This window comes from Macrobrachium nipponense, chromosome 2, assembly GCF_015104395.2.
Source record: "Macrobrachium nipponense isolate FS-2020 chromosome 2, ASM1510439v2, whole genome shotgun sequence".
Lineage (NCBI taxonomy): Eukaryota > Metazoa > Arthropoda > Malacostraca > Decapoda > Palaemonidae > Macrobrachium > Macrobrachium nipponense.
Genome location: NC_087201.1, coordinates 85625076 through 85639793, shown reverse-complemented (window position 1 = coordinate 85639793; position 14718 = coordinate 85625076). Strand labels below are relative to the sequence as shown.

Below are 14718 nucleotides of genomic sequence, written 5' to 3'. Positions count from 1 at the left end.
ATCACCACTCTTCCAGCAGCACACACTCAGCCTTCTGTAGTTTGTAGCCAAATAATTGCAGTAGCATAGTTTAATGAAGAAGCTTCTCGTATAAACCCTACAGTATTCTTGTAAACTTAAATTGCTGCTTAGCTTTTAAATTTGTTTATATGAATTTGTAGTTTGATACACAAGAAATCAATATTCTGTTTTATGGTCCTTATTATAATTAAAAATTTGGTTGAATATCCAAACGAGTTCCTTATATATGCACTGAAGTTTTCCCACTCCCAATTTTTGAACTGAATCTGCAACCATATTGTTTTTTAGTAGCACACATGCTGATGGAGGAAGAGCTTGTGATTTAGCAATGATGCATTACCCTTATCACTAACATTTGCTTGTTAGAAAGTAAAGGGTTGCTCTGACTAAAATTGCAGTGAAGTGTAGGATTCTGTATATAATTTTGTGGTTACTAAAAGCTAACTATGATTTCATAAAAGAATACTATTTCATGAAAATTTTTATCCTAACATTTAGAAAATTATAAAATCAAATAAATGCATAAGGATATATTTTCTTAAGGTATCTGAGATATTCAACCCTTTCTGATTAAACCATAGCACTTCACAGCTTTGAGGAGATTGGAGCCTTGATCTTATTCATGAGCATTTGTTAGTGTTATGTGGGACGAGATAAGTAAGTTTTAGTCAGCTGCTCTGAGGTTATGCACAATCACCATCAGGTAGGTATAAAAAACTTGTCACTAATCTGAATTTTCCAAAATACTGAAACTTTATCAAATTCCATTGAAGCAGGTAATAATGATCATTTTTAAAATTTCCATAATTATTTCCATTTATTCTTCTCTATTTACGTTGTAGTATCATTCAGTATCCATTGTCTTAAGAGAGTATAGGTAAATTTGTTCTTACCTGGGAATATTAAATGCTTCCTGTGGAATCTACACCAGTGCAATATATATTGATATTCTGTTGAAGGGTATTGTATAAAGCTATAAAGAAAACCAGCCTGTATTAAAGCAATTAAAATATTCTATCATGTCTGTCTGTGTGTAGAATTGTTTGTAACATGTTTCAGTAAAATAGGATGTAGCTTCCTGACCTTTGTTAATCTTTCTGCTTAGTGAAATCTGATATAGTGCTTTTAAAAATGCATCATACTTAATTACAGGTTTAATATGATTTTCTTGCAGCAGGAATCCCTAATAAGTAGAATTTATTTTTAAATATTATAATGTTGAAATATTTTCCAGTATTTGTCTGACAAAAATTTGAGCAGGATTACTGATTGATTTACTTTGGCTTTCTTTAACGTTGTTGTTACTCTTTATTTCCAAGATTTTTCTGTTATTAATTACTTTTGGGTACTCACCATTCTCCTTTTATTTGCAGCAGTGTGCCTGTGTCAGAGAGCCAAGGCGAATACAGCACGAAAGAGGAAAAAGATGACCAAACGGATGTGGGTTATGATAATGAACAAGGGGGGTGGTATGATGAAAAATATAGGACCGGTTACTATGACCAAGAAGAAAAAGAGTACAATAAAGATGAGGGATACTACAATGATAAAAATGATGATGGTTATGCAGGGGAGCAATATGAGAATTATGTGTATGATCAGTATGGGCAGTATGTTTATAATCAGTATTACGGGTATGATAAAACTGCAGAAAATTATGATAGCACTGCAGAAAATTATGATAAGAGTGGTGAAAACGCTGATTACTATGGTTATTATGGTTATGAAGGATGGAATAATTATTATCAGAATGATGAATATTGTGGTTATTATGATGAAACTACTGTTTACAATGAAAACTATAATTATATATACAGAAGTAATGAACATTTGGAATCTTCTGCGGAAGTCCAGGGAGATGGCAGTAAAAGCCTGGACAGTTCAAAAATGATAACAGCAGCCTCTACTACGTTAGCCTCTTTCTTTACCACCACTACTTCTGCTATCACCACTACAAAAGCCTCAAGTACAGCTCTCGTCTCTACAACTTCCATCACCACGAAGCCTTTGGGTAACCATGTGGCACCCACTCAAACCACACAACAGAAATCTGAGGGAGGTCTTTTTAATAAGCTGCTACCTCAGCTGCCTATTTCCCTTCCCTCCACACTTACCACTACAAGTCTTGCTTTAACTACGACTGCAACCACCACTACAGTTACCACAACGCAGTCCAGCCGCCCATTAATGCAGCCAATTATTTCACAGACCAAGCCACCAACAGCACAACAAGCAGCCCAGCAAAAGTCTGCTCAACAACAAAAACAGCAAACAAAGTCAACGCCTGGTGGGTTTGGTCTTTTTGATGGAGTGAACAAGAAGGGTGGCTTCTTTGGTGCCATGTCTGGTATTACGTCCAAAATGAGTGATACTCTTAACACAGCAGTCAAAGAAGTTTCTGCGACTGCAGCTGCTGCAGCTCAGCAGGCCAATGTTGCTGCTCAGCAAACGACCAAAGCTGCCACTGCAAAAGCAGCAGCTGCTGCAAAGAGTGCTGGTGTTGTAGCTCCACTGGCAACTCAAAAACCTCAGGCTCAACAACAACAACAGCAGCACAGCAGCAGCAGCAGCAACAACAGCAACAGTTACTACAGCAACAACAACAGCCTCAGCAACAACAACAGCAGGAACAACAGCAACAGCAGCAAGTAAAGCCATCAGTGAAAAGACCACTGCCTAAACAAGAGAGTGTTCGTAGTGATAAAATGCCTTTGGATGACGCTGAACAAAGATCGTTAAGAACCCTACCTGAAATGGATCAAGATTCTTATGGACAGGTGAGAAAATATATCTTATTTATTCTATAGTTTTTGATGGGGTAAATATTTATAAATATATATTCATATGCATACAGCCTTACCTTTGAACAAAAGTATTGTTCAAGTACAGATGTTTAGGAGATCAGATTTTTGAGAGAAAAATTAGCATGGAGCTAGGAAACACAGAAAAGATAGGATTTCTTTAGTACTTGTGAAACATTTTCCCAGATATATTCTTGTGCTAATGCACTTTAATACCAAAAAATTATTGTAAATTTCCGACTAATTCCTCTCTAGTACTCTAATGCTTTTTTCTGAAGTTGGACTCTAGAAAAATAACAATTTTGCAGGTTATAATTGGATGCACCACTACATTGTATAATTTTCTATTTTTGAACAGTTATGTGCATAACAATGTACTCATTTTTAGACAGTCATGTAATCAGTTGGAAGAAGTTAAGAAATATTCATTACAGTTGCTACATGTCATGTAGCTTTCTGTAGAGAACAAATTTTTCTTAGTTGCAGGGTCATGTGTCAGTATTCTTTCCTAGATATCAAGGAGGCTACTACTTTTTTGTAATTTACAGGAGAGAAATAGCTCACTCGAGATGCACTGCCACAGGTCTTGTGTTTCTTACAATTTTTTCAATATTTATTTCAATATGACAAATTTTCAATCAATTTGTATTTCTCTTAGATAACAAACCTAAGGTTTTAACAATAGGATAATCTTCTTGCACCAGCTATAAACTGGTTAAAAACAATCAAAGATGGTAAAACAAGGAATCAGTGGCATCTGGCAACTCATGTGTATACGAGGTCTAGGTGGAAGCTGGTCATGACCAGGCATTAAACCTTGTGACCCTCTAGTCTTTCCCCCAACCCAGGAAAAAGGAGAGGGGTGGATAGAGGTGGGCAATAAATGTTAAGACCTCAGGTTTGTTACTTATGAAAAATACAAATTTATTAAAAATTTGTCATTTGTTCATACGCAGAACAAAGCCTCGTTCTTGACAATAGGATAGACTTATCCTTAGAAGAAGGTACAAGTATCCTAAACCGGCTGGGAGTTAACTCACCTGACCACCCTTCCTAGAAGAATGAGTTCTAAAGAAGGGGGTCCAAGTCTTTGAGAAAATAGACAATCAGATATCTAGAAAATTAGCTGCCTGGGTTGAAACAATGATATATGGCCAGACTCATTGCATTCCAGGAACAAAAGAAAAACTTCTGCCTGTTCAAGCAATGAACCATGTAAGCCACAGATGTTTTTCACCACTCCTCACTCCCATTACTAGAGAGAAGAGCCTTTGCTACTAAATAGATTTGTCTATTGCAGTGTCACAATGCAAAACCTGCCACCAGTATGATCACCTTACTCACCTGTATCAGACCAGTTCCAGCATATGACATGTTTATTCTTCGACTCACCTGTAGGAAGATGAAAGGAAAAAAGAGAAAGAAAGAGGTCAGGCAACTCACTCATTCTCTCTTCCACACAATCATCTTAGGTAAGATACAAACTGTCCCATAGGGGGCACTGGGTGAATTACACAACATGTTGGGCAGCCACCACCGGACCCAAGAAAAAAAAAAAAAAAGTGTCCAAAGACCTGTGGACAACGTCCTTTAGATAAAAGGAAGTGAATGTGGACTGATGTAGCCAAGAGCCAGTGCTCAAAATTCTATGAACAGACAAGTTTTTCTTAAATGACAGAGAGGAACTTACACCTCTGATGTCATGTGCTCTATCCTGCACAGACTCAGTGGCAGAACCATCAAGTGAGGAGTAAGCCTCTTTAATCGTCTCACGTAACCAGAATGAAATAGTGTTCTTGAACACCTCCCTTCTGGACTGGCCTGTGCTAACAAAGAGTCTATGACATGTAGGTCATAGGTGACGAGTCCTTTTCAGATAACATCGCAGTTCTCTGGCGGGGCAAAGCAAGAGCTCTTGCGGATCGTTGTCCACAAAGTCATTCAGTGAGGGAATGGAAAACCAGGCAAATTTGTCATCATGCACTGAGGGATTCTGGGTCTTAGCTACGAATTCCAGAACAAATTCGAAAGCCACAGACTGCCAACCCCTAGTGTGTTTAACGTCATAACTTAGGCCATGAAGCCCCCCAACTCTTTTTGAAGAAGCCAAGGCCAACAGGGAAACTGTCTTTAGAGTCAGATCCATGTCTGTTGACCAACATAGGGGCTCAAATGGAGCTCAAGTGAACTTCTCAGGACTAGAGAAAAATCCCATGCAGGAGGCTTGAGTTTCCATGGAGAACAGGACTGTCTGAAACTTCTGAACATCAAGATTTCCCAGAATGAAGAGATATCCGTGCCTTTCAGGTGCAACACTAAGCTCAAGGCTGCTCTGTAGCCTCTGATAGCCGAAAGAGAAAGACCTTTCTCATCCCTGAGGAAGATCAGGAAATCTGCTATCCGCTGAACAGAAGCTCTTGAGTGGAGAGACCCCATTGACGACACCAGTCACAGTAGACTGTCCATTTCCCTTGGTAAACTGTTGATGAAGATTTTCTGAGATAGCTGGACATCCGTCCTGCAGCCTGTTGAGAAAACCCTGTTGCTCGGAGGAGATACTTGAGTCTCCAGCCGTGAAGAGACAGGGACTCTACTAGTAGACTGGTGAAACCTTTTCACATGAAGTTGGGAGAGAAGCCGTCGCCATGGGGGAATTTTTCTTGGAACCTCTGACAGAAGAGACAGAAGGTTCGGGAACCACTCTGCTTGAGGTCACAGAGGTGCCACCGAGGTCATCCTGAGATTTTAATAACTCATTATTCTGTTCAGAACTTGACGGATCAGGCAAAATGGAGGAAAGGCATACACCTCAAGATTGTCCCAAGGATGCTGTAAGGCGTTCTCTGCTAGAGCAAGAGGATCCGGGACCATTTAACAGCAAACCTCCAGCTTCCTGTTGAAGTGAGTGGTGAAGAGGTCTAGCATAGGCCTTCCCCAAGCGTGAAAAAGCTTGTCTGCCACGTCCTGATGCGGAGGGAAACTCAGCTTGTTGGCCACCACATTCCTCTTCCCTGGAATGTACCTGGCAGAGAGCTCCACCGAGTTGTCGATCGCCTACTGATGCAACTCGACTGACATCGAATGGCGCTGGCGAGACACCAGACCCCGTTTGTTCACATAGGCAACCACTGTAGTATTGCCCAACATCAAAATGCCCTCTACCTTCAGATGGAAATCCCGGAGACCAAGGAAAGTTTCCTTTTAACTACAAAATGTGGACATGAAGCAGCTTCTCCTCCACACTCCAAATGCCCGAGGCAAGGAGATCTTCCATATGAGCATCCCAACCGTCAATGGAAGCATCTGAAAACAGGAGACAGTCTGGAGAGGGTGAATGCAGATGGACTCCCACCATGAAATTCTGGTTGTCCAACCACCAACAAAGGTCTTTCCTCACCTCCTCTGACAGAGGAACTCTCTGCAGAGGGGTATCCCCCGCTGAAGACCAGACGTCCTTCAGCCTCCACTGCAGAGACCGGAGGTGAGGATGACCGTAAGGGACCAGCTTCTCCAGAGAAGACAAAATCCCTTGAAGGACCTGCCACACCGGTGAGCTGGCTGTTCAGACTGTGACAGGAATAAGTGCACCACCAACCGGGACTTCTCCAAACTCTAGTCCAACGGAAAAACCCTTGATGCTGCTGTATCTATATCCATACTCGGGTAGAGAGCTCTCTGGCTGGGAACCAGATTGGAGTTCTCCAGGTTTACTACTATGCCCAGCTCCCAACAAAGCTGAAGAAGGCAATCTCTGTCTTAAAGCAGTCTCTCCTAGGAGCTTGCCAAGACCAGCCATTCGTTGAGGTATCTCAACAGCCAAATCCCTTCAGCATAAGCCCATGTTGCAAGTAGGGCAAAGACCCTCGTAAACACCTGAGGGGCTGTAGTCAATCCAAAGCAAACGATCTTGAACTGGAAGACTTGCTCTCCTAGACTGAAATGAAGGAACTTCCTTGATGAAGTGTTGATAGGAATCTGAAAGTAAGGATCCTTCAAGTCTATTGACAGCAAGAAGTTGTCTCTTATCACTGCCAAAACTGTCCGGGGCGTCTCCATCCTGAACCTTGTCCTCCTTACAAAATGATTCAGGGTGGAAAGATTAATCACTCATCTCCAGTTGCCTGTAGCCTTTTGAACCAGGAAAATCCGACTGCAAAACCCCGGAGGACACTGCACTTCCTCCATTGTCCCTTTGTCTAGCATCTGCAACACTTCCTCCCAAAAAGCTAAATACTTTGGGGAACCGTGAGGTCAGATTGAGAAGTGTCTGTCCAAGAGAGGGGGAGAGAAGCCGAAGGGTAGTAGATACCGTACCCGAAGAACATCTGCTACCCATTTCTCCACTCCAAGCAACTGCCATTTGGCTCAATGGCCTACCAGTCATCCCCCTACCTGTGGCAATGGAGAAGGAGAGGCACCCACTCTATGAATGACCCCCTCTGCCCCTTCTTCTAGAGCCCCTCCCAACTTTGAAGGGACGGGATTGAAAGGGACGCTGTTGGTGTCTTGACTTTGATGGAGAAGAAGACTGAGGAACTTTCACAGAAGTTGAACGCCTGGAAGACTTGACAGGAGAAGACCGTCTTCTGCCTTTGCGGTAGGAGAGGAGGAGGATGAGAACGAGCTTCCAATGTGGGTACCATCTGATGCACTAGCCTATCCTTGGTATCGGCTCGCTGCCGTTCAATTGCGTCTTCCAACTGAGTTCTTGGGAAAAGAAGCTGACTCAAGGAGCTGACAAGGACTCTGAATCTACTGACCCCACCACCTTTGACAAGGCTGTATCCCTCCTGGCTAAGAGAAAGTTGGCCCACACAGTTGCACTAAGGTGGCCTTGATGTGAAATGACCTTAGCACCAGACTGCAATAGCCTTACAAAGGAGAAAGAACTGACTAAACTTCCCTTTGCTTGATCGAAAGCTATCCTGGCTACCGCAGTGGACCACAAATCCAGCCAGGAGACAGTCTGGAAGATGGAAGAAGCAGTAGCCTCCATAGCCAAGGCCTCTTGCATTGAAAATATGGACCTTGGACCTTCAGACCTAACCTGATCCAGGGTCAAACCAGGTTAAAGATGGATCACATCTGTATTTAGGTGACGGGACATCAGCTGAATCACATTAGTGGAATAATACTTCCTATGCCACATGAGAAGAGGAGGAAGAAACTTCGAGGACCTATTGGAGCGTAGGGAGCCATTTCAGTCTGAAACCAAAGCATTAACACGTTGCAAGATAGACTGAGCATGTCCCGACAAGGGAAGCTCAAACAAAGACCTAGTATCTTGCCTTGGGCCTAGTAGGGCCTCTATAATGGACCCTCAGACCTAACCTGATCCAGGGTCAAACTAGGTCAAGTCGGATCACATCTGTATTAAGATGACGGGACATCAGCTGAATCACATTAGTGGAATAATACTTCCTATGCCACAAGAGAGGAGGAGGAAGAAACTTCGAGGACCTGTTAGAGCATAGAGAGCCATCTCGGTCTGAAACCAAAGCATTAACATGTTGTAAGATAGACTGAGCATGCCCTGACAAGGGAAGCTCAAACAAAGCCCTAGTATCTTGCCTTGGGCCTAGTAGGGCCTCTATACCCATTGGGGTAATAGAAGATTGAGTGTGTTCTAGACCCAAGATTATTGAACTCATGAATGAGATAAGCAACCTCAGAGAAAGAAGACAGAAACTCCTGGTTCTTTCCCTCCTCTGGCTCTGGCAAAGGAGACTAACAATGCGAAGAAGGCAGCTTGGAAGGATCCTCATCCTTTCCTAACTGCACTGGAGAGGATTCCCTAGAAAGCCGGGCATCATGCCTCCCAGCCATTGGTTGGAGTGGAGCCCCTAATCATTGAAGATCCTGAAGCAGAGGGTTCTGTTACACGGCCATGCAAAGAAACCTGTACATAGTCTGAATCCAAACCACGTATGTGTTCTTGTGATGAACCACATACATGGTCCCGGTCTTTGGAAGGAGAACAAGAAACCATCTGCTGCCCTTAGTAGCCTCACACTCAGCTGTCAACCGCAACGTTGCAGAGAGAAGAATCCTTAGAAGGTGTAGGAGACACTGTCATAGCAGGTAACTTTGGCTTCTTAATCGGAGCCTTATCTTCTTTACAACAGACTGGAACACGTACGGGGGGACAGCCATGATTGAGATAAGGGGCTAACACTTCCATGATCGAGAACACTTACATGTAAGGGAGAAACATGGGCGGTAGGGAAGCCGGCGAAGCACTTATCACTCACAACACCTCCATTGTCACGAACATGTACGTGTAAGGGAGAGACGCGGCTGTGTAGAGAAGCCGGCGAAGCACTCTTATCACTCCCAATACCGTGGTCATGAACACATATACATAAGGTAGAGACACGGCCGTGTAGAGAAAACAGCGAACCACTCCTCTGACTTGCAAATCTACCATCATCACGAACACATACATGTGAGGGAGAGACATGGCCATGTAGAGAAGTCGGCGAATCACTTCCTATCAGCAAGTACATGTACATGAAAGGGAGAGGCATGGCCATGTAGAGAAGTCGGTGAATCACTCCTCTCGCTTGCATGTACATGTATCTGAAAGGGGGAGACACGGCCGTGTCAAGAAGATGGCAATGCGCTCTTCTCACTCGCAGAAGATGACGCCACAAAGTCCATCGTTCTCTAGCATTTAATTTGAGGATGAGGAAGAAAAGGAGACAAAGGAGCAGAAGAAGGGGAGAGACCTTCTCCCTACGACATCTGCTAAAAGGGGGAGGGAAAGAATACTCCTTCTACAACTTTTCTTGCCAGAGAGATCAGAATACCTCACTCAAAAAGTAAAGTTCAGCCTCTCGAACATAGCTTGAAACAATGTCCCCAATGGCTCAGTGAGAGGAAGAGATGACATCATAGGCAAATGAGATGATGTCACAGCAACGGAGGGAAGAGACACCACCACAGCTGACGTCATTGGCAGAGAGGATGCTGGGAGAGACATCACAGTATCTCAAATGGCAACACTGGGGGAGTGATAAAGGTTGACCCAGTAAGCATCGATATTGACACAGGCGTCCCACTAGGAGGCAACACACGAGAGCTAAAGTAATGTAGGCCTGGAGGTGGGAGGACTGCTAATAGGGCCGACGGGGGAGTATGAGCCACCAGGAAAGGTGACAGAAGGCCATCAAAGGAGGGGGAACCCCGTAGGCCTGCAGACGCCCAAACAGCCACCATCTTGTTTGATTTGGAATTTGAAATAAAGGAAACAGAAGGTGTAGCCTCCTCCCCATTGGGAAGGACAATAGAACCCATGGAAGAAGGGACTACATTAAAGAAAATCTCATCCTGTGCAACTCCCGATACTTCCAACGACAAATCGATAGAAGAAGAGGAAGGAGACAGTGGTACAACTGTAAGCAGGGGGGGGCCGCCTCTGGAAGAGAGGGAAGCTGAAACGTCCAAATGAGGAAGTGAAAAACCCTCCCAAGAAGGGTAAGTAGAAGCTCTACAATGATCCTTCTTGTAAAATTCCCTTCACTGTGACTTAGGGCAGAAATGACATTCAGGGCAGGGATTAGTAATTGTACAAAAATTAGATCGGCACCTGCTGCAAGTTGTATGGGGATCTGCAATGGTAGCAGACAAAAACCTGGAGCATGGAAAACCTGAATGCCCAGACACGCATTGACGAGGACTTGCAGAATTGAAGAGATCCATGATAACAACAAAGCACACACACACACACACACTGAAACAAAAAAGAAATCACAGGCAAACAAAGCAACCAGCTTGTGAGGAAAGCATAAGCGACTACTCTCCAAGGCGGTCAAAGAAAGGCTAGCACGTCATGAGGTTCTATGCCTGATCGGTGACCAGCTTCCACCTATTATACGCATGAGTTGCCAGATGCCACAGATCTTTGATTGTTTTTAACTGGTTTCCAGCTGGCACAAGATCATCCTATTGTTAAGACCAAGGGTTTGTTCCACCTATGAACAAATCTAGTTTTGGTATGAAAATCCAGCACTAATTTCTCACTATTTATGTACCATTATTATACCATTAAATTTTTGCTCATGTACTGTACATTGCTTTACTAGAGGTTAGTGGTTTGTAGTCAATTGAAGTATTATTAGATAATATCAAATTATATCAGCGGATATCTGGATTGACCTTTTCATTTAGAAAATCTTTATGTATTTTTTTATGATGAATATTGTTAGCATTTGATTTTTTTACAGTCTAAGAATTAAAAGAAGACAATGTAGCACATATATTTTACCAAAGTCATACTAATTAAAATAGGAAGCAAATGTAAGACATATATTTTACCAAAGTGACATATTCATAGTTTCAACTTAGTGTAAATATGTAATAGATTTGCAAACTTGTAGAGGCAGATGTGTTTTGATTATTGTATATGAATTTTTGTCAACTTCATTTTTATTTTGTGACTTTCAAAGATATGGTGTTGCACATTTTCCATTCCTACAGCATCGCTCAAGTTGTCATTTTTGTTCTTGATATTAGGGACTCATTTGTATTGCAGTATGTCACATTAAGTTTTGCTCTCGGTAGGGTCATTTTTAATTATTTCATGATAGTAGTATTTGACCTCATGATCACACTTAATATCTCCGATAAGGACATTGTGTTTGTCCAGTTGTTAGGAGATTGCCTAAAAAGTTTAGTTAAATTTCACAAAAATGTTATGAAAGATTTTAACTTCAAGCCCACAGGAGAAAGGACACCTTGCTCAAGATTTTATCTTCAATCTAGAAGCAAGTGGCATAGAAACTGAGGAAAAGGATAGTATTAAAAAATGTCAGTGAAGAAAAGAAAGTCACTAAACAAATAACTCTAAAATAAAAATAAAAAAGCGCATTCAGCGAATGCATACCTCTGCTCACATCAAATTCATATGACATCTTACAGGCTTCCTATGTAGAAGTAATTAAATCTGGTTGTCAAAATGTGTTGCAATTAAGTGTAATGTTTTTGGTTTGTTAATTGGGGAAGATCTGAGCACTCTTCCACAGAAGGTCCAGTCTCATTTTGGTGAAATTTGTAAAAAATTCCAGGCATAACATTCTTGCACAAACAAAGAAACTCAAAATGATAACCTTATTCATAGAAGAGTATTTTATTCATCCATAACAGTATATAGAAACAAGTGGAAAGAATGGAAAAGGTTTAAGTAAAAAAACGTGAAATACTTATAGTAGACGTAATTTTTTAAGATCTTAATAATAAAAAATTAGAAATAAAGAATTACTGTTGTTCAGCTTGATGGCTGGTGAGAAGTAACAGCCAAGCATGATTTAAGCACATTAGTATTTTGGGATACTTTGCTTATGCTACAGCATCAGAGTTTATAGCCGTAGACATATGATAGGCAGTCCCCAGTTATCAGCAATCCGGTTTTATTGAGCTTGTCTAGTGCCAAAAAATCTGCGATTTTCGACGCCATAATGCGCCGCTATCCGGTTATTGGTGCCCGATAAGCGTTATCCCTGAACCGTAACAGACTAATGGAACTTCCCTGAAAACGAGGGTTGCCATATCTTAAAATCTAACCATTGAATCTTCTTGAAGAATAAAATCTTTAAGTTTCAGACTACCAAATTACCTGCAGAAAATTTCCTTGAAAGAAGTAACCTAACCTAACCTAGGGGTATGGCAAAAAAAAAAATAGGGGTTGGTGCAACACTAGTGTACATCCCGGGAAAAAATAGACAGAGCCATTCCCATAATACCAGGTCCTGACCTAACCAAATCCTACTTAACTTAACACAGGGAGATGTGCCCTAACTAAAAGGCGACTGTCAGGAATGAGGCCATGCAACTAAAGTAAAGGTTTACCTCAGTGGTCATTATAACACTAGATTAATGATAACCTCTTAGATAATGTTTTGATCCCTAAGCATATTCATGATGCTGTATCATGTCTCAGGCGAGTTGTATTTTCAACCTCCCAAATAACAGTAGGCCTACCACTTTTCCTCTGTAAACCAATCTCCTTAAATGAATTTAAAAAAAAATATGACTAGTCTTTACTCACTGGGGAAATTGCATTTTTAGTTGGCTGTGCTTGTGGAACAAATTTGATTTTCAGTCAATCATACTGTAACAGGCTATGCTTGTCAAGTGAATTACAAAGTTACCAAACTTATGTCATGTGTAACAACTCATAAGTGCCATCTCTTATATACTATATTTATTATTATTTAATATAATAATGAACAACACATGCCAAAGAACTGTCGTAGACAACTTAAGCACAGCATAAACAACAGTGACTTTGAGGGATTCTTATAAACACATTTTATATCTGTAAAAATACATTACGTAATGTATTTGCGGGTAAACCAAGTTAGGCTACCTCTCCACAGAATTGTATGTTGTTTAAGAGATAAAAGCCATAAGGGATTGATTTTTTCAAGGTTGTTTCTATACAGTACGTATATTTTGTTACAAATACGGGAGGAACATGTTGACAATTAACTTTTGCATAAAACTTTTGAGTTTAAATCTGATTGTTGCTTGTAAGCATACCTTGCATTCATCCGACAGGGCCTTGGCTCTATTAGTCTGTACTATAATCAATGTATATACATAGTATGTGTGTGTATTTGATAGTTAAGATGCTACTGACACCAGAATCCTTCCATGTTTGTCTAATGCAGACAAACATGGAATTATTTATATTTTCTTGGAAAATTTATTCTGACGTGAATTAGAATTATTTATATTTTCTTGGAAAATTTATTCTGACGTGATATACTAGACAAACATTAGCTTCATTAGTGTATATTTGTGCTTTTGCCTACTCAGAAGAGAGAAATAAATCTTGAATGTATCATTTTGGAATGTGGACGGTTTTCAAAATACAGTAAAACGATGATGGTGGCCACCCTTTGGTTTACAAGTCTCGATGCTTATTTGTGCATGATTTTTCACTGATTCTGTAATGTCAAGCTTATTAGTAGAATTTCTGCAAGTTTCTAAATAGTAGTTTTCAGATATGAAAATTTTACTGTATTGGACCATCCAAGATAATAAGAATAGAAATTATTTATTTTAATTTTACTTTATTAGACCATCCAAGATAAGAAGAATAGAAATTATTTATTCTATCTCTTCACTCGTGTATACAAAATTGGATATTATTCGATATTAAATGTAGGTGGGTGAATCTTACTCTGTGGTCTGTTTTGTGAATACTCTTAGTTTACTGTAGGGGGGGTTGTTTGTAAAACGGTTTAATTTTATTACTAGATATGTACTCTGTGTTGTATTAATCTCTTCTGCAGCTTCCTCATTATATGTAATTTAATACACTTTGGGTAGGCTGCCACCAACTGCAGTGTTTGTAGCACACCAACAACAAACAAACAAAATTTATATATCAAGTGCATTTGAATTTACAGTAGCAGGTTCTAAGGAGGTGGATGGGTAATGATTTTCTACGTAGGTTTATACTATAACCACATTGATACTGTTTGTGTGTAACAAAAGAAAGACTTGCAGACACTAATAACACCTTTCTTATCAAAGGTATATAAAACAAATGGCATTCACTTGGTAAACATTCTCACTGATCACAGTACCACCTACTGAATTCTACATTCACCTCAACCTATTAGGTATGGTTCCATACAAAATAAAGTTACATCACCACTCAAAAAATAATACTCTTGAGGCAGTACAAAAGGCATAAAGTTTTCTTTAAAGTTAGGCTACCACCCAACAACTTAACCTAATTTCCAAACATCTTAAAAACCCCACAAACTCTCTGTATCGCGAATTATATTGCGACTTACTTACCAGTTTGTGCCTGATGTTAATTGGCCGATAGTCCTACCTTAGGGGGATAGGCTCCAGCCTGTGCACAAGGGCAACTTGACTAAAA

At 40.7% G+C, this 14718-nt stretch overlaps 1 protein-coding gene across 1 annotated transcript in view; it reads left to right on the top strand.

The window, feature by feature from the left end:
• LOC135220749 (phorbol ester/diacylglycerol-binding protein unc-13-like) overlaps positions 1–14718 on the top strand; it is a 1290517-nt gene that overhangs the window by 633343 nt on the left and 642456 nt on the right. Inside the window, 2 exon segments of the mRNA XM_064258201.1 lie at positions 1395–2526; positions 2628–2798. Coding sequence (XP_064114271.1) covers positions 1395–2526; positions 2628–2798 — 1303 coding nt within the window.